The sequence below is a fragment of the Rhinolophus hipposideros genome (genome assembly GCF_964194185.1).
Source record: "Rhinolophus hipposideros genome assembly, chromosome: 23".
Classification (NCBI taxonomy): Eukaryota; Metazoa; Chordata; class Mammalia; order Chiroptera; family Rhinolophidae; genus Rhinolophus; species Rhinolophus hipposideros.
The window spans coordinates 41,139,241-41,160,995 of record NC_138069.1 but is presented as its reverse complement, the minus strand read 5'-3'; the positions used below and the strand labels follow the sequence as shown (position 1 = coordinate 41,160,995).

General features: G+C 47.2%; 2 protein-coding genes across 9 annotated transcripts in view; one reads left to right on the top strand and one right to left on the bottom strand.

Annotated features, from left to right (window-relative positions):
- The first annotated feature begins 733 nt into the window (after window positions 1-733).
- On the top strand, window positions 734-13,794 carry KIAA1191. 5 transcript variants are annotated; one of them, XM_081034842.1, is made up of 10 exons: window positions 741-947; window positions 2,275-2,385; window positions 2,644-2,730; window positions 4,634-4,816; window positions 5,025-5,203; window positions 7,883-8,009; window positions 9,935-10,059; window positions 11,910-12,016; window positions 12,208-12,350; window positions 12,458-13,794. In XM_081034842.1, exons 5-10 carry the CDS (start codon window positions 5,054-5,056, stop codon window positions 12,664-12,666), a joined length of 861 nt encoding a protein of 286 aa, XP_080890968.1. In that variant the 5' UTR covers window positions 741-947; window positions 2,275-2,385; window positions 2,644-2,730; window positions 4,634-4,816; window positions 5,025-5,053; the 3' UTR covers window positions 12,667-13,794. The 5 variants fall into 5 exon arrangements, with proteins under 5 accessions (XP_080890966.1, XP_080890968.1, XP_080890967.1 ...); XM_081034840.1 differs by lacking the exon at window positions 4,634-4,816 and having other exon boundaries at window positions 734-947; XM_081034841.1 differs by lacking the exons at window positions 2,644-2,730; window positions 4,634-4,816.
- An 89-nt stretch (window positions 13,795-13,883) lies between these two features.
- The window catches only part of SIMC1 (SUMO interacting motifs containing 1), a 46,217-nt gene continuing 38,345 nt past the window's right edge, over window positions 13,884-21,755 (bottom strand). The window contains exon 10 of one of the 4 annotated variants that reach the window (XM_081034837.1): window positions 13,884-14,735. In XM_081034837.1, coding sequence (XP_080890963.1) covers window positions 14,434-14,735 — 302 coding nt within the window. In that variant the 3' untranslated portion in view covers window positions 13,884-14,433. Of the gene's footprint in view, window positions 14,736-19,955; window positions 21,652-21,755 lie in introns of those variants that run through there. The other 3 variants (XM_081034838.1, XR_013992338.1, XM_081034839.1) reach the window with 3 other exon arrangements.

The following is a 21,755-nucleotide window of genomic DNA, read 5'->3' as shown; positions in this document are numbered from 1 at the left end:
CGCAGAGGGTAACAAATTATGGTATACAATATTTTAAAAGTTCCAAATTAACAAAGTAATACCTTTAATCCACACAAAGAATCACACTGCATTATAACTGTGCTATACATAAGCACAATTACATATACATTTCTAATTACGTAATTTAGAAAATCTTCATGGTGCACTCAAGTGTGGTGGCCTGGTCACGTCACCCAAGTTTACAGTGGCCTGAAGAAAGCGTCTCCGTCCTGCCAGTAGAGCTGCAAAGTGTGAGATGCTGAAATCTAAGTGTGAGATGACCCCCGACCCCCTAGCTCTCCTGAGATGAACTTTGATGGCAAGCTTGAGAGGAGGGGTAGACACGTTGGCAGATTTTTTAAGAACTTCTTTTACTTTCTCAACTCTGTTGCTTTATCATATTTGTAAACGCTACAGGGAAAAAATAAGTCTGCCTTCAGGATGTGACTTTTGAGCTGTCAGCTCTTCCAGCATCACTTTCCATAGTGTAAAAGGGACATGACATTCGGACCACCTTGCTTAGGGAAGCAGATGGATGAGGTTTGCTCCTTTTTTTGGTTCTGCTACCTGTGTGAACCCTGCCCGACCCAGCCCTTCGTGTAAGAGGGTCCCTGCTCATTTTACCTCTGACTAGTTGACGTGTCCAGAAACTGGTGGGGCCCTTCGGATCATGGACTACAACTCCCATCATGCTCCGGGTGCCTTCCGGGCCAAGTATCGCGTGACGTAACGCGGTATTGGGAGGCTTTATCACGGAATCTGCCGGCAACGCCGCAGCTTGCGCTTCCTTGTGGGTGCCCGAGGCCTTCCGTGTCGCTACGGGTGCAGCGTCGCTCACACCATGGCTTGGGGCCCGACTGCTCCACAGCCTCTCGGGATGCGTGGGCCCTCGGAGCCTCTTTAGTGCCGGAGCTCGGGCTGCAGGGAGCTCCGCGGCGGCGAAACAGGTAACCGGGTGGTCGGGGCCTGGCCCGGGGCTCCGTCCTCCGCTCCCCCGCCCCGAGGGGCGCACACCTGGCCCCTCCCCCGCAGGTGTGGCCGGAGGCCTCGCCCCTCTCGCCCCTCTCGCCCCTCTCGCCCCCCTCCCCCCTTCCTACCCCCTCTCCCCTCTCCCCTCCCTGTCTCCTCTCTCCCCCCTCCCCCCTTCCTACCCCCTCTCCCCTCTCCCCTCCCTGTCTCCTCTCTCCCCCCTCCCCCCTTCCTACCCCCTCTACCCCCTCCCCCCTTCCCACCCCCTCTCCCCTCTCCCCTCCCTGTCTCCCCTCCCTCCCCCGTCCTCCTCCCGGTACCCAGGCTCGTATCCCGGCTCCGCCTCTGGGCCTTTCTCGCGCTCTGCTTCTCGCCCCGCCGCCTGGGGTCCCCCAGTGGGCCACCTCGCTCCTGTTGTCCCCGCAGCCCCGGCACGGGGCCTCGCCTCCACTTCGTCCGACCGGCGCACCCCGCCCCACTTCTGGCCTAATCCCTCAGCTCCTAAGCCTGCTCCTTGCCTTGCCCGCTGCCTTCGTCAGGCCCCGGCCCTCATCTTGTCTTTACCTGCCGCCTACGGTGGGACGGGGGGTTGGGTCAGATTGGGCCTTTTCAAATTCTGGGTGGCATTGCCCTGTATCTCGGGTGGGAGATGCTTGAGCTCTGCGGGGGGAGGGGAGGGGAGGGGATGGGAGGTGGAGGTGGAGGTGGAGGTGGAGGTGGAGGTGGAAGGGGATGCGTCCCGTCGGAGTGCTCCCCGGTCCTGGAGGATGGCCAGGCTTTGGTTTCTCAGATGCTCTTTAATGAAGAACAAACTAGTTTGCCCTCTGAGAGGGGCAGTGTAGCAAGTGGAAAAGCATATAACTCGGCTTTCTCAGGGCTTTATTTGAGCTTCCCTGTAAAATGGGGGTGAACTGTCTGTCTTGCAGATGGCCCACTTATCAGTGAGCCTGGACAAATCACTTATCTCCTGATTTTTAGTTGCCTTCTCCTTAAATTGGGGATAAATAATGCCTATTTTGCAGGGTTGCCGCGAGGGTTAAAAACACAAGATAAGTATTGTATAAAACCCTCATCAATATTAGTCAGTGTTAGCAACAAAGAATGAATTTACCCACGGTGGTACCTAGCCCCTTGCTGTGGGGCAAGTTATTTGGACCCTGATCCCTAACTTACTTAAAAAAATAAAAATAAAACACTTATGATCCCTCTTGCAAGACTTGTAAGGGAATACATGAACGTACAGGAAGGTGTTCAGCGGACTCTGAAGGGCTGTAGCATTCAATGCTGGTTGTTTGTTGTTCTTAGAACCTCTGGAATGGATGGACTCCTTCCGTACAACTTCCGCTAATTTGCAGCAGCTGCACAATGTTCCTCATTAATACCTGCCTGTGGGCATAATCGCATCATTTCACTCCGGTAAGGTGATCTTTTCACCAGGGGTAGTGCCTTTGTCATATCATAGGTATTAAGATCAGCCACAGGTGGGGTGACACCTTTGACTTTATCCTTTTTTTTTTTTTTAATCTCCCTTGGCATGTTTCTCACCCATTGGCTGTTACATGTGTTTCAACCTTGTAAATAAGCCATAAAACTTTGTGTGCCTGTCAAAAGAACAGTGTTGGAACTATTCTTTGGTGTTCACTGTAAGAAAATGCTTTTTGTTATTTTTATTAGGTGGCAGGGACTCAGCTCTGAAATCTATATAGAAAAAGCACCTGGATCCCAGTCTTTCAATGGCTTCGAGACAATCAGAAGTGCCTGGTAAACTTAATTCTTTTTGGTAACGTCATGTTTGGGCTTAACGTTTTAAGCTAGACAGAAACCACTTTTTCTGAACCATATATTGATGGTTACTCTCTGCCACCAGGGAAGTACTTTGATTTAATGGATTGGCATCAGTTAAATATTATCTTATTAACCACCCAGCCAGGTTAGGAACTCAAAATCTAACTGGAAGGAGAGCAGTCATTCCACTCGGGTGTGGCAAATTTGTTACTTTCCTAAGGCATCCACTAAGAATTCAGAATAAGTTGGGTAGTTCTTATACTATGTACCACAATGATTATACTCACCCCCTTTTTTGGGGATGGGGGTAGGGGTCTGGGCAAAAACTGAATCATGAAAATGCTCACAGCAACATTTAATGAGCAATAATTTCTGGGTTATGGAAGTTATTGATCCCCTGTTGGACTGTTTTAGTAGGAAAGAGAGTGATTTTTTAATAAAATCTGAATCACTCAATTTTAGATTACCAGTGAAGTATAGATAGTGCCTGTCTCTCAGGGCTGCTGTGAAGATTAAACATAAAATATGTGAAAATGTGAGTTAAAAGTTAGTGATGAATAAGTATAAATATATATTTACTATCCAGAAAATTTTGGAATCTCTATTTGCAGGAATGTATTTCCTAGTAAATATTAGCTGATTTTATTTTTAGGAAGACTATTGGGAGGAGTTTTTAAGATGTTTTTGAAATTGCTCCCAAATTAAGTGCAGTGACAAGGCGTCCCCCCCCCATGTCTCCCAATATAGATTCCGCTCTAGTCTCTGACTTCATCAGCTTGCGTTTCAGTTTGTCTTTCATTGTTGTTGTGATTACCATAAACTTGCTGTAACCATCCCCAACCCCAGGGTTGCAGTCGTGATGTTGATGCTTTGTAGTGTGGGGAGCATGGCTTGTTGCATGCAGTGTGAGCACTGGCTTAGATCTGTGTTCACGCCCCACCCAGGCTGGCTAGCCGGGTGTTGCTCAAGATCTATGCCTCCATTTCCTGAGCTGGAAAATGGGAAGAATATCTGCTTAATGAGATCTTGGTAAGATGAGGGGTGTAAGTGCCTGGCAAGTATGGGTACTTGGTAATCATTTGCTTGTGTGTTTGGTTTGAGATAATGCACATACCACCAAATTCACCCATTTAAAAGGAATAAGTTAGTGTTTTTTGGTATATTCACAAGGTTGTGCAATCATGACCACTGTCTAATTCCATAACACCTTCCTCACCCTGAAAAGAAAAGCTCATACCTATCAGGAGTCACTCCCCATCCCCCCATCTCTGCCCCCAGCCCTGGGCAACCACTAATCCCCTTTCTGTTTTTATGGATTTGTTATCAATTATTATTAATGTTATTAATAGTAATAATGGTAGCTTGCTTGGTCCCCTTTGCTGTTTAAATGAAGTGCCTTTGCTGGTTTTGGACTTATTGCCACACAAGTTGATGTTTTGGAGAGTGACTGTATAATTTTAGCAACAGGCAAATGTCACGCCAAAGGCGGGATCAGGACATTTGCTTCTGCTGTGAAAGGATTAGCAAACAAACAACATGAACTTTGCTTCCTGGTCTGGCTGAGCTGAGAGTGCCCTTGAAGTAGGGTGCCTGCCTCACGGCAGGGCATTCCGCCAGTCAGTTCCAAGGGACAGGAATGGCAGAATAAGCTGACAGTGCTTTATGGAGGGGCCGTCAACAATTTCTGTGCTGGTAATTGGCTCTGCTGTTTAAGTCATACAGAACACTCGAAACAAGTGATGTGGACAGTATATCGTTTTAACTATTCCTCGTAATCGTGCTCTTGTTTTCTTTGGTGAGGTAGGGAGGCAGAGGGTTTGCAGTCGAGCCCCAGCTGGCTGCTTTCTGTATGAACTTGAGCAGATCACTTCACCTTTAGATCCTGTTTTCCTCATCTGTAAAATGGGAGCAAGAACTTCACAACCTCCGTCTTGCCTGAGTTGAGAGCATTGATGTCGCCGTGGGGGCAGATTCTGTCACATAAGGGAACACCCGCTTTCAAATCAGACAGGACTGGATTTTGATTCCTTACTGCACTTTGAAGTTGTGTGACCTTACTGAGGTAAATTGCAATTGAACTTTGGTTTCCTAATCTACACAAGTGGATTAGTGCTGCGAGTGGATTAAGAGGAAAATGTAAGTGTCAGGCATCCAGGAAGGTGTTCGTGCGACGGATTACCTTTCCTTGAATGGATTCGCGGTTCTAGAATAAGCTGTTCTGTTAGTTCGCTCAGTTGCTGACCGACCCTGACAGGTGTCTCTGTTCTTAGCTCTTGAGCCCAGTGGGCATCTTGGCACGATGTCCCTGCCCATCGGGATGTACCGTCGGGCTTTCAGCTATGATGACGCCCTGGAGGACCCCACGCCCATGACCCCTCCTCCGTCGGACGTGGGCAACGTCCCCTGGAGGCCAGTGATCCCAGAGCGCAAGTATCAGCACCTCGCCAAGGTACTTGACCCTGCCGACCGTGTCGGGCAAACCCAGCCCCTCATGTGCCCCCGTAGCTCCGGAAGCCTCAGTGCCTCCTGGCACCCGTAGACTCGGCTGCCACGGATCCCTGTGTGTGTTTTCTGTGCCTCAGCTGGAGTTGGGGGTCTTTGTTGTTCTTTTTAATTCAAACTAGAATGACCATGTCTTCTACCCCAGATCCTTCTGTCCACCCCCCGCTGCCCCCCAGTCCCCTTTCCCACAGCGTTAAATGCAAGCTGTAGTCTGCCGCTTCCCCACTGATCCAAGCCTGCAAGTGAGCTCAGATTTATTGACGTAATAGGGTGTTTGATGCCTCGAAGTCTTTGCTTCAGTTGCTCGATTGCCTGGAATATTTACGGTCCCCATCCTGTCCTCCCCCACACCTGCCTGACAAACGGTACCCTTTAAGTCTTAGCAAACGTCTCTCCTGAGAGGCTTTTCCTCCATCTTCCCCATAAGATTATCACTGCTCCCTGTGAGCTCTCCCTGCACCGCAGGCCCCTGTCAGGAGCCCTGTGTTACTTTCCATTATCTTCTGGAGAGGAGGAGCCATTGCCAGTTTTGTACTTCGTCAGCAGTATTGAGCAGAGGACCCAGCATAAAGCTGGTTCCAAACTAACGTTCCTTGTGGCTGGGGGAAGGCTGGCTCTTTCCTGAACACGCTGTGCTTTTCGTCATGCTCTTCCTCCTGCCACAGACGCCTTTCCTGCGGGCGTTCTCTGTAAGAGCGGTCCCCTTCCTCTGGCCCGTCCCACTCACAGACACCCACACCCCTCGTTAGGCCTCCACCTGCTCTTCTGTGCAGTTTGGCTTCATAGGTTCTCACGTGCTCGTTGCAGGTGTGTTATTGAAGCTTGTGCTTCCTGCCTGCAGGGACTGTGTCTCTGTCCCCCCTGACTCTCCAAACAGCAAGAAAGCAAGAAAGGTGGTAGCTGCCTGAATAAACGAGGCCTGCCAAGTTCAGATGAGGCCGTTTAGCCTGCAGCTACAGTTTCACTGAACTTGGAGCTGCGTGACAGCTCCGGGCAGGATAGGACGTACACAGGGAACAGTTAAACAAAGCTGGGTGTGAATCCCCTAGTGCTCTGTGTAGTAGCAGTGACCTTGGGCGCACAGCTTCGCCCCTGAGCCACAGTGTCTCCATCTGAGAGGTGAGAATACTTTTGTCATGGCGGTGTTGTGGGGATTAAATGAAAGAGGATTAAAAGATTTGACACGCAGTAGGCATGTGCCTGATACATTGACTCCTGGCTCCCAACGTAAATTTCACCTGTAGAGCTATATTTCATTCTTCCTTTCTAATGGGCCCTCCCACAGCCCCTTCCCTTACACTCTCAGAACAGGGAGCTCCTTTCTACGAAAGTATCCCTTAGGGCTCTGGGGAAAATTCCCTGTGTCCGTTATCTACCGAAATCTGACCCAATCCATTGCTGAGTAGCAAACATTTTGTATAAGGATAAGATTGGCAATACTGGGAGAAAAGGACCCTGCTGGCAGCCTGCCTGCTGTGCGAAAGCAACAGACTTGGGGACCGGAGCAGAAGTGAGGCTTGTGACAATGCTTCGAAGGGTGGCACACATGTCCCATTCATAAAGCCTGCTGCTTCCTTCACAAGTCAGAGTGGGTTTCCCATTTGCGGTGTGCTCAGTTGGGAAAGCTGCGGGTTTGGAACAACTGCTCTCAAAGGACATCTCAACCTGACTCATCACGTGTTCTTTCATTTGCCCTGCCTGCCTTCTTCTGAGTAAGGAAGCAGAGACTGAAGTTTTACTGAGTGAGGTCACAGTTGAAAAGTATAAATCCTGTTTTGTCACAGGGATAAAACATTTCAGTACTTCTGCCCCCCTCCTTTCTGACCGATCTTTCCTCTCAAGTCCTTTGGAGAAGCAGAGAACAAAGAATAAAGCCAGTTCTCTCGTCTCGCTAGTCCTGAGGTTTGGGTGATAGGACGTGGCGAGCTCTCAGCCCTCACATTACAGATTAGGAGCTACGTAGACTTTTGATTCGTTTTAAATGACCATTCTGGAACCTTTAGAGCCGTGGTTCTCAAAGTGTGGTCTCGGGGACCAGCATCACCTGGGAATTTGTTAGAAACGTAAATTCTTGAGCCCACCCAGGCCTACTGAATCAGCTCTGGGCTGGGCCCAGTAACCCGTTTACCAGGCCCTCCAGGGGTTGGTGTCTGAGAGCTGCTTAGCAAATGCCGTGGCCAGTTAAGTGAAAGCCAGCGTCCTGCCTGTGACATGGTCAGAGCTTAGGAATAGGTCATCGTGTAGTCTGTCGGAAAAGCAGGGCTGGGGAGGTGGGAGACCTGAGAGCTTCACGACTGGCTTTCCCACTTTTATACACTCACACTGCGTGTAATATCTGTTGTTGTGATGATACATATCTGATAGGATGGAGACAACAAAGCCCTCCTTTCAAATAGCTCCTTACGTATCAGATCAAAAGTATTTCAGTGGGGGGTGGTCGGTTAGCTTAGTAGGTCAGAACGCAGTGCTCTTAACAAGGTTCCGGGTTCAATCCCCACATGAGCCACTGTGAGCTGTGCCCTCTTTAAAAGAAAAAAACAAATTTCAGTGACTTCTTCCCCCAAGGAGAAGGTTGGATGTGCAACTCCCCGCTCTGCTCAAGTGCCTCCTTGCCTCTCTTGAACAGGTGGAGGAAGGAGAGGCCAGTGTCTCCTCCCCGGCCATGACCCTGTCATCGGCCACTGACAGTACGGACAAGGTCCCTGTGGTGAAGGCTAAAGCTACCCATGTCATCATGAATTCTCTGATCACAAGTAAGCACCCTGCACCCTCAGAATTAGATGGAGTAGGGACGGGAAGAGGTTAGGGGTTCTGTGAAGACACCTGCCTGGTAGCCTGTCCTGATAATTCCTGGCAGATGTTAGCGTGGCTGCCAGTCACGTGTTGAAGCCAAACATAGGACGTCTCAGTGGACCTAGGTGCACCCCGGGTGTCTGCTGATGGGATCTATTCCCTGCATCCATCACTGGCCTGGGGCACGTTACTCAGACTGCTGCCCCCTCGTGAAATGGGGAGCCTGGCTGGCAGCTGGAGGGAGGGATCGATGGCTCTGTGCTCAGTGGCTGGAGCCACACTCGGAGGCATCCCCCACCGGCCCTGCATTATTATTATTATGTTTTCATTTAAATGGCTCAGAGTTGTTCCCCCTCTTGGACCTTTAGGAAAGTTCTGTGCCTGAAGCGCCTTTAGTCTTACAGATTTGTGTAATTTGTGGTCCAAATGAGATCGGAAAAAAGAGAGCTTTTTTTTTTTTTTTTTAACACCTTCGCTCTGGAGGTCCCCTTTGGTTGCTGTGGGACGTTAACGGTTATTAGACACGCAGCTCTGCTTGCCAGCAGCAGCCTCTGCCCGCGACAGGCACACACAGCTTCTTGGTGGCTCAGTTTTGTAGTTAGAAGCCCTTGGTTATCTGCTCTGGGAGGGCGTGTTTGTCGGGCAATTCCTGGAGCATTCACCCAAGAACCAGAAGTCCAAATTCTTCTTGGCCTTTCTCTTATTCACATGTAAATGCACCATTTGAGTCAGCAACTACTGCTTGTATTTTGCAAGTTTGAGAATGTGTTCTGACAGTGTTAGAAAGCAAGCTTTCTCACTGTTTTAGCTTGATACAACTTCGGTTTTGCAAATACAGTGCGTCCCAATGGTCCAGAACCATGGTACCACTGTCTGGACCACTGTCACTCAGATGCGTGGCTTTTTCACTTTCACTCATGTGTATATGTAATTGCAGATACAGTAGACATGCCATTGTTTTCAGTTCATACTGCCATGAACTTTTGGTGTTGCTGTAGTCTGATATTTTTTTAAAAAATAGCTGCATTTAAAACGTTGGTGTGCTATGATGCATTAAGTCCTTTCCTGCCTTTTAAATTTTCAGGTGACTGCTTGGTAAGACAGGAAAACACCTTTATACATTTACGTTTTTTTCCTTCTGTGCTTCTATTTTTGATGGAAATAAAATAGTTCCTTCAGCGGGAATGTCATAAAGGACATCTGGTATCTAGACTTTTGCTCCACAGCTGCCACAGTCCTCCACATAGAGGTGTAGTAGGTAGCATGTACAGATTAAGCAAAACATTCAGCTGTCAGTCATTCCACAGTATTTGATTATGAGATGAGTGGGTCAGACTGCCCTGACCCTGACTTGTCTGTCTGCTGTGCCAGGCACCCTGAGCGGCATTTGCGCATGCGAGAAACATTGGCGTGGTAGACCTAGTCAAGGCATGTTCTCTGTGGTTCGGATCTGATTGGTACCTTGGTGCCATCCAGCCAAAATGTGGCCTGTTTCTCTTTGGTGATGGTCTTTGGGTGGGTCATGAAGGTGGTGAATCTCTCTTAGGAAACTGTATTTGTGGAATTTTGACTGTTTCTAAATGTCAGCTGGCTTCTCCATGTTGCATTTCCAAATACAAAGAGAATGTCACAGTGTACAAATTAGAGGCAGGTCAGGAGTGTCCCTGGAGGTCATCTGTGTCCCTTCAGAGTGACCGTTTTTCAGCTTGGTGTGAGGGAAGGCTTCCTTCTGGTTAGAGGTTCAGGGTTACTGATGGTCTGGGGGAACCCTCCTCCTTGATGGTCAGTGTGGTCTCTGGCTTACAGGGAGAAGAGCGGATATTTGCGTCGTTCATGTTTGTGATGAGAGTGGGGTGGGCATGACCGTCATCTCCTCTGTTCCCAGGACAGACCCAGGAGAGCATTCAACGTTTTGAGCAGCAGGCAGGGCTGAGAGGTTCCGGCTACACACCCCACAGGGGCCTCACCACCGAGGAGACCAAGTACCTTCGAGTAGCAGAAGCACTCCACGTAAGCTTGTTTCTCTAGGAGCTTTCAAAACACAAAACCCTCATTAGTCACAGCCTGAGAGGTGGCTGTGGGTTGGAAGTTGCCAGCTCAGCTAGTTGGGGTTGTGCAGAGTGATGGGACGAGATCTGGGAAGCGGTTTAGAGCTGCTTCAGCCCCACCTGTGGGGTCCTTCCTGGCTCGGAGCCCTGGAGCTCTCAGGCCTGCCGGTTCTGCCTCTCCGTCTATGCAGAGGGGTGTCTGGTCAGGAGGATGAGATGTGCCCCTGCACTCGTGCACGTGACGTGTGAGCACATCACGCACAGTAAAGCTGGTGTGGATCAATCGCTTCGCGTACAGAGGGATCGTCGGGTGGGGGAGGGGAGGAGAAATGGGCATCTCAACAGAGGTGACACTTTAGCTGGAAAGGAGTGTCATGCTCTACGTTTAATTTTTTAAAAATTAAAAGCAAATGTAGAATTGCAATGTTTTTAGCTCTTTTACTTCTAAAATTGGAGTAAATGAAGAATTTTTGTTAAGGTTAATGATGACCACATAGCAATATGAATAAAATAATTCCAAATGACTTCATTTCAGGGACGACCACTTTATACTTAATAGTGCTTTTTGATTTAGGAATCACTCACATTCACTTAGTCTTTGTATTAATCTGACGTAGAAACTGTTCTCCGCGTTTCATAAATGAAGACTGAGGACCAAGGTCACGTATTGAACCAGTCATAGCGCCTGAACTCAAGTCTCCTGGGGCCCTTTTTCCTGTTGTTTTTGCCCCTCTGTATTCCAAAGCTGTCTGAGAACGTGACTCCTGAAGGGGTTCAAAGGATCACGATAGATGATACATTGGAGGAGGGATAAGGGGGGTCTGGTGGCCTGTGGGTAGGGATATACGACATTGTGGACTGTTGTGTTCTGTAATGAGCGTTACAGGTGACTTTCGCCGGAAGCTGAGTTTAAAAACCACTGCTGTGGGGCATCAGAGTTGGGTTGGTGGTGTTTAAGCTCTCAGACAAGACAAATGCTCCCAGAGATGCTCCCACTGTTGCTCTCTGACCCTGAGAACTTTCCAGGCTAAGTGTCAATCAGAATTCCAGTCGAGCAGTTCACCCTGTATAATGGTAGAACTAACTTTGGCCCTGTGCCTGCGTCTTGGCCACAGGAGTAGCACAAGTAGATGGCAGAAATTCCGGCTTACATAAATTGACATGTCCAGTGTTTGAGAAAATTCAGTCATGGTCATTTGTTTGGAGCGTGGCTTGAGCTGAGCGTTGGCAGACTAGACACGGAGCATGGAGGCACTGGGGGAGCCTCGATCGAGAACTGGGAGATAGATTTGTCTCTCCCCAGCAGACTGCTAGTCTGTACGTTAGAGGTGGGTTTACATGGCGGAGGGAACCCAAAGTGACGGGTTACGGGCCGGAAAAGGGAGAGAATGGGCAGGCTCCGCAGAGGACTCTTGTAGCTGGTGTCTTGGCTTCGAGAGATTGGCAGTGGCAGGAGAGGCAGCGAGGGAAGAGTTCCAGGCCCGACTTAAAAGACCCAGAAGGGCTGCAGCTTGAGTTCTGGCTCTTCCACTTCCTTGACGAGCAAATACAGGAAAGTTAAAATCTCTAGTGTGGTATTTTAGTATAGAGATGTTTGAGGAATATTGTAGAATGAATACTTTTTTTTGAAAGATGGAATTCTTTCTAGTATGGCAGAATCAAAGGAATATCTGTTGTATAGTCCAAAATTATTCCACCTGTTAATGTTTTCCTTTTGCCCGAAGTTGGTGTGAAGCAGGTTGTTTATACCCAAACCTAGCTGTTGTGCATGGTCTTGGAGTTCTAAAAAGTCTCTCTTACCCATCTGAACAGACACTGAAACTACAGACTGGAGAGATAACTAGAGAGGAGAAGCCGTCGGCCTCAGCCCAGTCCACGCCGAGCAGCAGCCCCCACTCTTCCCCTAAGCAGAAGCCCAGGTGAGCCCTCGCTGTGACCCTTCCGCGCAATGTGCTGACAGAAGGCTAGTGCTGCGTACGAAATTGGGGCTTACGCCTGTGGTGTCAGAGCAAGAAGGGGGAGGTGACAGTTTCTCATCTTTTGGCATGAGACACTTCTAGAGGTGTAGGAAGAGGCTATATTAGGATATGTTTTATTGTTTCTCTTCCAGAGGCTGGTTCTCTTCTGGCTCGTCCACAGCCTTACCTGGCCCTCATTTTAGCACCATGGATTCTGGAAGCGGAGATAAAGACAGAAACTCAGCAGATAAATGGAGCCTCTTTGGACCAAGAACCCTGCAGAAGTCTGATTCAGGTAAGGCAGCTCCTTTAGAAGAGAAAATCGTGTGATAGGCGTTTCACTGTGTGTCTCGGGAGCTGCCTACTGATTTTGAAACCGTTTGCTCTGGTTTGCTTCTGTAGGAGGTTTTGCCACCCAGGCCTACAAAGGAGCCCAGAAGCCTTCTCCAATGGAACTGATCCGTGCACAGGCCACCCGAATGGCCGAAGGTCCATCAACCTTCCAGCCACCCAAGATGGACCTCCCAGTGATTGAAGGGAAGAAACAACCGCCACGGACCCATAATCTCAAACCCCGTGACTTGAATGTGCTCACACCCACCGGCTTCTAGAGCTTTCTCTTCCAGGGACTCTGGATCAGTGGCTGTCTTGCACCCGCTTCCCTTTCACCTTGGCTCTGACATAGGAAAGGTTTTGGTTTTCTTTTTGTTTTGTTTTTTTTCAAAACCTCTTAATCCGAGGCTAGAGATGGAGACATAATTGGTTTTTGAGAAACATTAGTACACAGCTTGTCCTTGTGGAAGAAGCCATTGTGTATTGCTTTAATTTAAAGTTAGACTCAATAATCGCAGCAGTGACGTAGGGGCCTCATTACTATTTCGGTGTCATTTAGCCTAGACCAGGTCTGTGATCACGGCTAACTAGGTAACTAATGTTTGTGTTGTTCCCAGCCGAGACCACGTGATTCCTTCACCATCTCAGTGTGAGCACGCACAGGTCACGGACAGAGAAGCTCACTGGCCTGGCCATCCTCGGCCCTCTTGACAGGGCTGTGCTTGTGCGCCAGCCTTGTCAGTTACGGGGACCTGCGACCTGTTTGCCACCTGGGCACAGTTCAAAGCCAGACTTGGCAGGGAGCCACTTTCCTGCCTCCTGGTACTGCCTTGTGGCCTGCGGCGGGCGCAGTCACGGGTCAGAACAAACAAGCCCTGGTATCCTGTGTTGCACTTTTGAAGTGAGGTTAATTTAACTCCAGTTTGGTTGAAAACTTTCTAAGGCAGAAGATTCAGCCTGCTGGTTTGGTCTTCATAAATGGATGTTAAGCTCTTTTCCACAGAAGGTGGGAACGACGCTAGTGATTGTCTAGAGGTTCGTGTGAGTGAAGCCTGTGTCACTCGTTCTGATTTCCTTGTTTGGGCCTGAGAGGTGGGAGGAGGAGAAAACTTCTACATGCAATCTTTGCCCCCAAATGAGCCTCACTCACACCTGTATACACACACAGCTTCCGGAGGAAAGGCACCGGGGGACGCACCTGTCCTCTCCTCCCTGTGGACGTGCTCAGTCATTGTCATGAATAGCCTCGAGTACTTTGCGCTTTGGACAGGATCGTGTCTGCATAGTGGAGCTGGCCTTTCCATAGGGAGGCCTGCAGCCTCCAAGGATCAGAATAATTAATTTATTTGTCTTCTGTGATGCTGGTATCTCTTATTTTTTTTGACAATAAAAATCCATACCACTTTCTCAAATGTGGGTGGCTGTTTTCTTTGTCCTGTTAAGAGTAGTTATTCTATTCTGCTACTCAGTCATGGAGCCTAAGCATGGGAAACTTGGTGTTTTGAAAAACCATTGCCTTTTTATTATATCCTTTTAACATCATATTTTTGTAATGTACTCATCCTTTTGTTTCTAACCCGCCCCCACCCCACCCCCATTACATTAAATCTTAATACACTGGCCACAAAGTCAAGTTCATAGGCAATATTAACAGGTCTAATATTGATGTTTATGTTCAATTAGGGAGAAATGAATACATCTTTCTCTTTTGAAACAGGTCATCAGTACCTTGAGTAACAACATTGACATCTAGAATGTGTTCCGCAGAGGGATTCTTTTTTCACATCTTGAATGGAAATGTTAAACATAAGCACACATAGTAGTACCTGTTTCAAAAAAAGTATAGATAAATAATTTATTTAAAAAATGTATACACCTTGTATCCTTAAGCCATATTTGAGAATGGGCTAGGATAGGATTATAAAAAGAAAGATGTTTACTAAAGAGAAAGTGAGAATCTACAGATACATAAGCTAGGTTTGGTCCTAGAGGATCTCTAACTCCTTTTTATGCTTTTAGGACTTGCAGGTAGTTGCAGATAGCGTTCAGGAGGCATTCTTGGTGTTCAGTGCGTAGAAGGACCTCAGGGGCTGCTCCAGTTCTCCGGGGGGCGGCTCTGCGTCGGGGTTCAAGCCCGCAGCGTAGAAGAGCAGGAGCTTGAGCAAGTGCACTTTGTCTTGGAGCTGGGGGACGAGCGGCTCCCCCAGCATCTGGACCAGGCGGCTGCGGAAGGCCTCGATCTGCTTCTCCACGTCCACTACGGTGATGTCGTCGCCTTGCTGGGGCTTGGGCTTAATCCTTTTGATGATCAAGTCTTTGCGATCGATCACCGAGCTCCGTAAGTGCTCTGCAGGAGGGAAAGGGTTAGTGGGGCTGTCCTGAACTGCTTCTTGTTCCTTTATGACTCACGACCAAGTCCTGCTTTAGGAGGTAGGCTCTGGGCAAAGGCTTGTTGACTAGTTACTGGGATACAAGTCAACGGCCACGCGAGGCCTGTGGTAACTCCACTTCCAAAAGGTCTTTTTGTTCTTGGTTCTCTCTGGCCCTCAAGTTCTTCATGTTAAAAAATCATATTCCATTTGTTTTTTCCCTTTGTTGAGTTAATGAATCTATATTAAACAATGAAACTATTTAAAATTAATATAACTACTTGAAAAATATTCAGGTGAATTTTGAATACCTTCAGGGAGAGTTCCTAAGTGTGAAAGAATTACAAAGAAGTATTGACCTTTTACTTACTAAGTTCATTGGTTTTGGTGTAGTAATTCTGTTTAAAAGGAACCATTTTGTATGTATTGTCGGAGAGACCAAATGAGTAAATATATTTGTTGTTCAGAACAAGGGATCTCATTATGGGACTAGGAGGAGAGGGAGAATTCTGTGGGAGTGGAAACTGAAGCCTCAGTATGAACTTGTATTTTGTTTTTAATTAGATGTTACTAGCTCTGTTGTCAGAAGGGGCCTAGAAGCAGACACTCCAGTAGCAACCAGCATACTTAGCCCCCAGACTTGGGTTTCTAATACTGTTCCCCACTCCCCACTAAGAAAGCAGAATCTGTTTTGGAGTAAAGGCTGATTCTAGGACCATCGCAAGGAAATTACAAGGTGAACCAAGGACGTCTTTACAGAGAAGTAAAGGAATGCTTAAAAACTGATGGGGACGTGTCAAAAGGACAAAGAAGCCAGTTTGAAAGGGGCTCCTGTTGGCTACATTTTGGACATTGTGATCATAAAAATGACAAAGATGGATTATAACACACTGAATTTTAAAAAGTCTCAAGTTCATAGTTAAAAAAAGAAAAAAGGAGGAAGAAGGGAAAGGTCCTTTTTTCCAGAAGAAGACCCGTTAAGAAATGTAGAAGGAATGTATAACTAGAAAGTAACCACTTTTCAGTCTACTATAATGATTAATTCAGATGAGAACCACCACTGGATGTTAAAACCATTGAGTGAAACAAGATACTCCTTGAACAAGATACTCAGTCTCAGAAGTTCTACCCTCTGGATTACTTAGTGTGTTCCCCTGAAAATAAGACCGGGTCTTATATTAATTTTTGCTCCAAAAGATGCATTCGGGCTTATGTTCAGGGGATGTCATCCTGTAAAATCATGCTAGGTCTTATTTTTGGGTAAACACAGTATAATAACAAAGAACGATGGAGAAATCTGATCGATACGACCTTAGCCAAGTGGTCAAACAACATCACCAGTAATGGGACGTCATACACTGTGGAAGGAGGGTACATCTTCATCTACTCAGTGGCCTTGCCGATAGGATTTAACATGAATCTGATCACGAGGAAATAGACAACCCCAATTATGGACATCTTGTGACATAACTGCCCTGGACTCTTCAAAAATGTCTGTGTTATGAATGACAAGTAAAGGCTGGGAGCTGCTGTGTTAGATCAAAGGAGACCAAAGAGTTGACAACCAAGTACAATGCATGATAATTGACTGAATCCTGGTTCAAAACAACCAGCCAGGTAGAAAGGATTGGGCCGTATGAGATAATAAAGGAAAAACGTTTTGAGTGTGATAATGGACAGTGGTATGTAGTAGAATATCCTTGTTCTCAGGCTGAAGTATTTAAGCACGAAAGACTGTGATAGCACAGTGCACTCTCAACTGGTTCAGAAAGTAAAGGGGGGTCGTAAGAAAAGTATACAGATGGATCAGAGATAGACCAAATGGGCAAAATGTTAACAGCTAGTAAGTCAACACAAAAGGTACATGGGGTTCATTGTACTACTCTTTCAACTTTTATGTCGGTCCAAAACTGTAAATATTGGGGGAAAGTACAAAGTTATAAGGGTCTGACGACATCCCAAATCTAGAGACCAGCCCTCGTAAGGTTCTGGAAGTGTGTGGAGTTGAGGCAAAGGAGCACGAGGTCACATATAAGAAATAAATGGATAGAGGAGAGCCCTGAGGACGGGATGACTCCCAAGGGACTGCACATAGACCATTTCTCAGTGTCCTCATTTAATGGCGCTTCGTTAGTGGGTCATTACGACTGAACTATACAGTGTCCAAAATTTGCGAAACAGAATAAACTTATTTTTAAGCAGTGTATTCGGTTACATTTTCAAATAATCTGCTCAATGTGTTTTTCCTCAACCTTTAGATAGCTTTTCAGGTAAACTCCCTCTAAATTCATAGCAATCGGTCTAACTCTAATCTGAAAAGAAGTACAATAAATACACTACAGAGTGTCCAAAAAGTCTGGAAACACAGGAAGCAAAGCTGCCTTGAGATGCCATTACAGGGCCCTTTCAACATTCAATCAACAAACATTGACAGTGAGCACCTACTATGTATCTGGCACTGACTAGACTCGGCATACAGTGGAATCAGAGACGGGCCCAGCCCTTATGAACTGACATTCTCATCACAGGAAGCTGGACAGGAAACAAGGCAACAACCATTATAGATGTGGTGAGTGCAATCAAAGAAATTAGATGCTGTGGTAACAGTAACATTGAGGGGATGAGGGAAGCAGCCTCATCCCCCAAATGTTCTCAGTCAGGAAGGGCCTCATGGCTGAGTCGGGCAGGATGAGAAAGGCAGCCGTACAAAGCTTTGGGGAGAAGCAGTCAGGCAGGGAGAACAGCAAGTGAGAGGGAAGGGGAGGCTAGGCCACAGATCAGAGGGAAGGCTCTCCGGTGTTTCGGGAAAGGGCTTCTAGTTCACTCTGCCACCAGTGGAGAATGGTCACAGGGACAAAACCCTGTTAGTAGAATTTGATTTTCTTAAACAAGGCATGTGCTACTCTGAAAGATATACAAATGATTTTGAAAAAATGGAATTGGCTGAATAGTGGGATAGGAAAGGCGGGGTGGGGGCAAGAAAAACTTGCAGTTTATTAAAAACACACAGGAGGGCGGCCGGTTAGCTCAGTTAGTCAGAGCACGTTGCTACTAACACCAAGATTGCTGGTTCCACCCCCCCATGGGCCACTTTGAGCTGCGCCCTCCTTAAAAAAGTAAAAGAATACAGGAAATTCAAAGAAACAAATGTCAGCACTGCCCATCAAAGCACTGTCCAAGGGGGAGGAAGTCTTGGCCAGTGAACTTGAGACACCTGGTCCAGCTGGCAGGCAAGATGCTTCAGTAGGGACAAGAATTCTTACAGCAGAGGTGGTGGTGGTAACTGAGGTGATTGATCAAAAGGGTTGAGCACAATGCCTGGCTCAAGAGATTTTGGCTGTAGTTCCTGGATCAATACCAGGGTTAGTTGTTACCACTGTATCATCATCACCATCACCGTAGGAATCTCCACCCTAAGTCACACCGAGCCCTTTATCTTCCCTGCAGACCTTTTCCTCCATTTATCTGCGTCTCAGTTTGGCAGAACCCTGGGTGTCATCCTTCGGCCTCCATCACCCATGTCCTCACACTGACCTTGACAGTGTGCACTGTCCCTCCCCACTGCACAACCCACCCCCTTGGCACCAGTACCCTTCCCCGACCTCTCTGGACCTCCCTCAAACCATTCACCACATATCAGAGAGAGCAACCTGACTCTAAACCACTTGGATGGTTTCTCTTCACTCTTGGAATCAAGTTGAAATTCCTTAACCTGGCCCAGAGGCCTTCGCGTCCTAGCCTTGGCACTCTTCCATCTCGTCTTCATGTGTTCTCTTGCTCAGTACATCCCGATCCTACTGGCTTATTCTATGCTCCTTGGACTTGCTAAGCAACTTCCTGCCTCAAGGCCCTTGGACCTGCTGTGTTTTTCTTGAAAACACTGCCCTCCCTATTTGCCTGCCTAACCCCAGTACTTCATATCTCAGCTGAAGTGTCCCTTTCAGAGCCTTCCCGGGTCCCTCCAGCAGTAGAGGAGCAGGTCCTCCTATTTTGTGCACTTGTACTTTCCTTCACAGCATTTATTTTAACAGTTGTGTTACTTGTGGGATTATTTGTTTAGTGTCAATCTCTACTAGACGAGAAGCTCTGTGAGGGCAGGGGCCAAGTTGGTCTTACTCACTGACGTTTTCTCAATGAGCCAGGCCCAGGGAAGGCATTCGGTAAATATTTGTTGCCTGGATAAATGTACGAAGTGAACTGATCTCGCGAGCACCTGCTTTTTTCTCCTCTTTGTGGACAGGGCTCTTTGCAGGAAGGCTGTGTGTGACTCCTCGGAAAAACTAGTGTAGGACTTCTGTGGGCTCCCCTGTCTGAGCTGTATGCACAGTGGGGTTCAGGTAAGGCGTGCCTTTTGTTCCTTTAAAAAGTGTATGTTTAAATTCCTAGAATTCATAGTTTGAAAGTATGAAGCTCTAGCTATTCACAAGCATCAGGAAAACTCATGGCACATGGCAAACATGTAATTTTGCTGAGGCTCCAACTTGAGTTGCACGGCTATGAAACGGGTGTGCGGATGACTGTTAGCCAGAGGATGTGAGCTCAGTGTACAACCCAGTATCTGCATCTCGGTGGGACTGCTCTGCCCTCTGTGGAAAGGTGGAGGCTCAGGATCGACTTCTCCCCGAGGTCAAGCGTCCGTACAAAAGTAATTTAACCACGTATAGAGAGTTTGGAAAATGGAAATTCCTTAGAATCTCACCTTCTGATCTCACTCAGTGATTTCCTAGAAAAGTAATTCCTTCTAGTGTGTTTTAATTGCACACAGACTTTGGCAACAGACCTAAGTTTGAATTATAGCTCTGCGTTTCCTTTTTTCTCGACCTTTGTTTTCCCATCTGTAAAAGGAGATGGCACTCACATTCACAAGGTCATCGGATGCTATAAGCCAGTGTATGTGAATTTACCTAGTCTTCCTTCCTCTCCCCCTTTCTTCCCTTCTCCCCAAACTTCTTCTCCCACCCATGGAGCTGGACAACTCAGGCTGACCTCTGAATGCCCCAAACAGCGTCCTTAGACCATTTGAAAAGGCAGATGACTAAGGAGCCCTCACAGTAAAATGCCCACTGACCATTTCAGGGTATCATTCCACTGTGTTCTCTGTAGGACACTTTTCAAACTACTGGCTCCAAATATTTTTTCTCCTTTTAACTCTTGGTCTCCAAAGCAACTGGAAAGGATGTCAAGGATAAAACAGTATTGGAACACAGCCCATTTATTCAATGTACTGGTCTGAGGCCTTCTTCACCCTTATTCGAAGCATAAGAATATTCTGTAACAAAACCAGACCCCATGTTAGGTCACTACTGCCCATGACCCAGGTGTATTCCTTGGGAAGCAAAACAGAAATGAACAAGTGTTAAAGGTGAACTTTAAAAACAAGCTGCTTTAATATTCAACTTTGTGCTACAGATCCAAAAGGAACGATTACATAAGCCTCAGTGAGGCTAAGGACACGTGGAATTTGCCTTTGGGGCTTTGTTCTAAGACGTGTATGTACCATTCTGTGAGCGTGCTAAAAATGCACAAACAGTACAACCACATAATTGTGGCCTTGACGATGCACTCTGTTCAGTTTTAGTTACAAGAGCCTGAAACAGGGAAGACCGTCATGGCCCGCTCCTGGCTCGGCAGACAGGCCCACTGAGATTCACTCGCATTGAATGAACGCTGACTACTTTTTTCTCACACCCTTTGCAGCCAGCCTTGGCAGGTTAAATATGACCGTCCCCATTCAACAGAAGGAAGAAACTAAGGTCTAGGGACAGAGTTAGCTGCCCAACACAGAGTTAAGTGCTGAAGTTGGGATTTAAGCCGTGACATTGTCTTAAATCTAGTGGGTGTTTTTTTTTAAATGTCCTTACAACAGCTGTCTCAGTTGTAGGCCCGAGAGGGTGTAAGGGCTGTGTGACCTTCCCAAGTGCCATTACTGAGCTAAAATCCATCTCAGCGTGCTCACGCCAGGTAAATGCTGTGTCCGCACTTTCTCTCTTTGTTTGAGAAGAAGTTGCAGACACTGCACCCCGCTATCCCTCAGTACTTCCGTGTGGATTTCCTAAGATCAAGAACATTTATGTTCATAAGCCAGGATAATTATCAAAAATAGGAAATTTAATAGTAATACAGTTTTATTATCTAATCTATTTAAATTTCACCAATTTTCCCAATAATGTACTTCGTAGCTTTTTTCCCATTCAGGATCCCATATAGGGTCATGTTTTTCATTTAGTATTCATGTGCTTTTGTTTTTGTCTTTTTAAAATGGGGAACAGTTCCTCTGTCCTCTTTTGTTTCTAAGAAATTGGTACTTTTGAAGAGTACAGGCCAGTTATTCTGTGAAAGGTCCCTCCAGATGGGTTTGTCTGATCTTCCTGCGATTAGATTTAGGTCATGGATTTCTGGTAAAAACTCTACGGAAGTGACGAGGTGCCCTTCTCAGGGCCTCACTCAAGAGGAAGTTTTCTTCCCTCTAAAGTTAGTTTCTCCTTTCGTAACTAATAATTGCATCAGCTTCCCAAGAGCCTCATTAATCCTGGACCAATAAATCCTCCGCCCTTGAAGCGGCTATTGCACCACTGTCCTGCTCGGTATTCCTTTCCTGAGTGTGAATCGGCCTGACTCTTCCAGACCCTACTGCCCGCTGGCTTCGCTGTGGTCTCAGCAGAGCCGAGCTGACAGACTGCAGGGCGTCGCGCATCTTCTGTAAGAGGTACACGTCCACCTGCCACTGATCTGCTCTGTGTTTGCGTCATCCTGTTGGCAAACTGGTGTTGGCAGTGTCCCGTCAGCAGCAGTCGACCCACCAAAGACACTGCAGCGATGGGCCCGGATAAGATGCCAGGCAGGGCTCATCCGGTTGTCACTGAACGCTTCCCAGTGATGATGACTCGTGCTGATCTACACAGCACGATACACTGTGAGGACCAGCGTATCATCTGCCATAACAGAAATGTGTGACTTCTTCTTTCTAGCTATGTCACTCCTGGTTCTTTATAGGTACA

Coding starts and splice junctions, on each gene's coding strand:
- KIAA1191 (XM_081034840.1), top strand. CDS start 2,703: ATGGCTTCGAGACAATCAGAAGTGCCTG. Junction 2,731..5,024: donor GAGACAATCAGAAGTGCCTG/GTAAACTTAATT, acceptor CTCTGTTCTTAG/CTCTTGAGCCCAGTGGGCAT. Junction 8,010..9,934: donor CATGAATTCTCTGATCACAA/GTAAGCACCCTG, acceptor CTCTGTTCCCAG/GACAGACCCAGGAGAGCATT.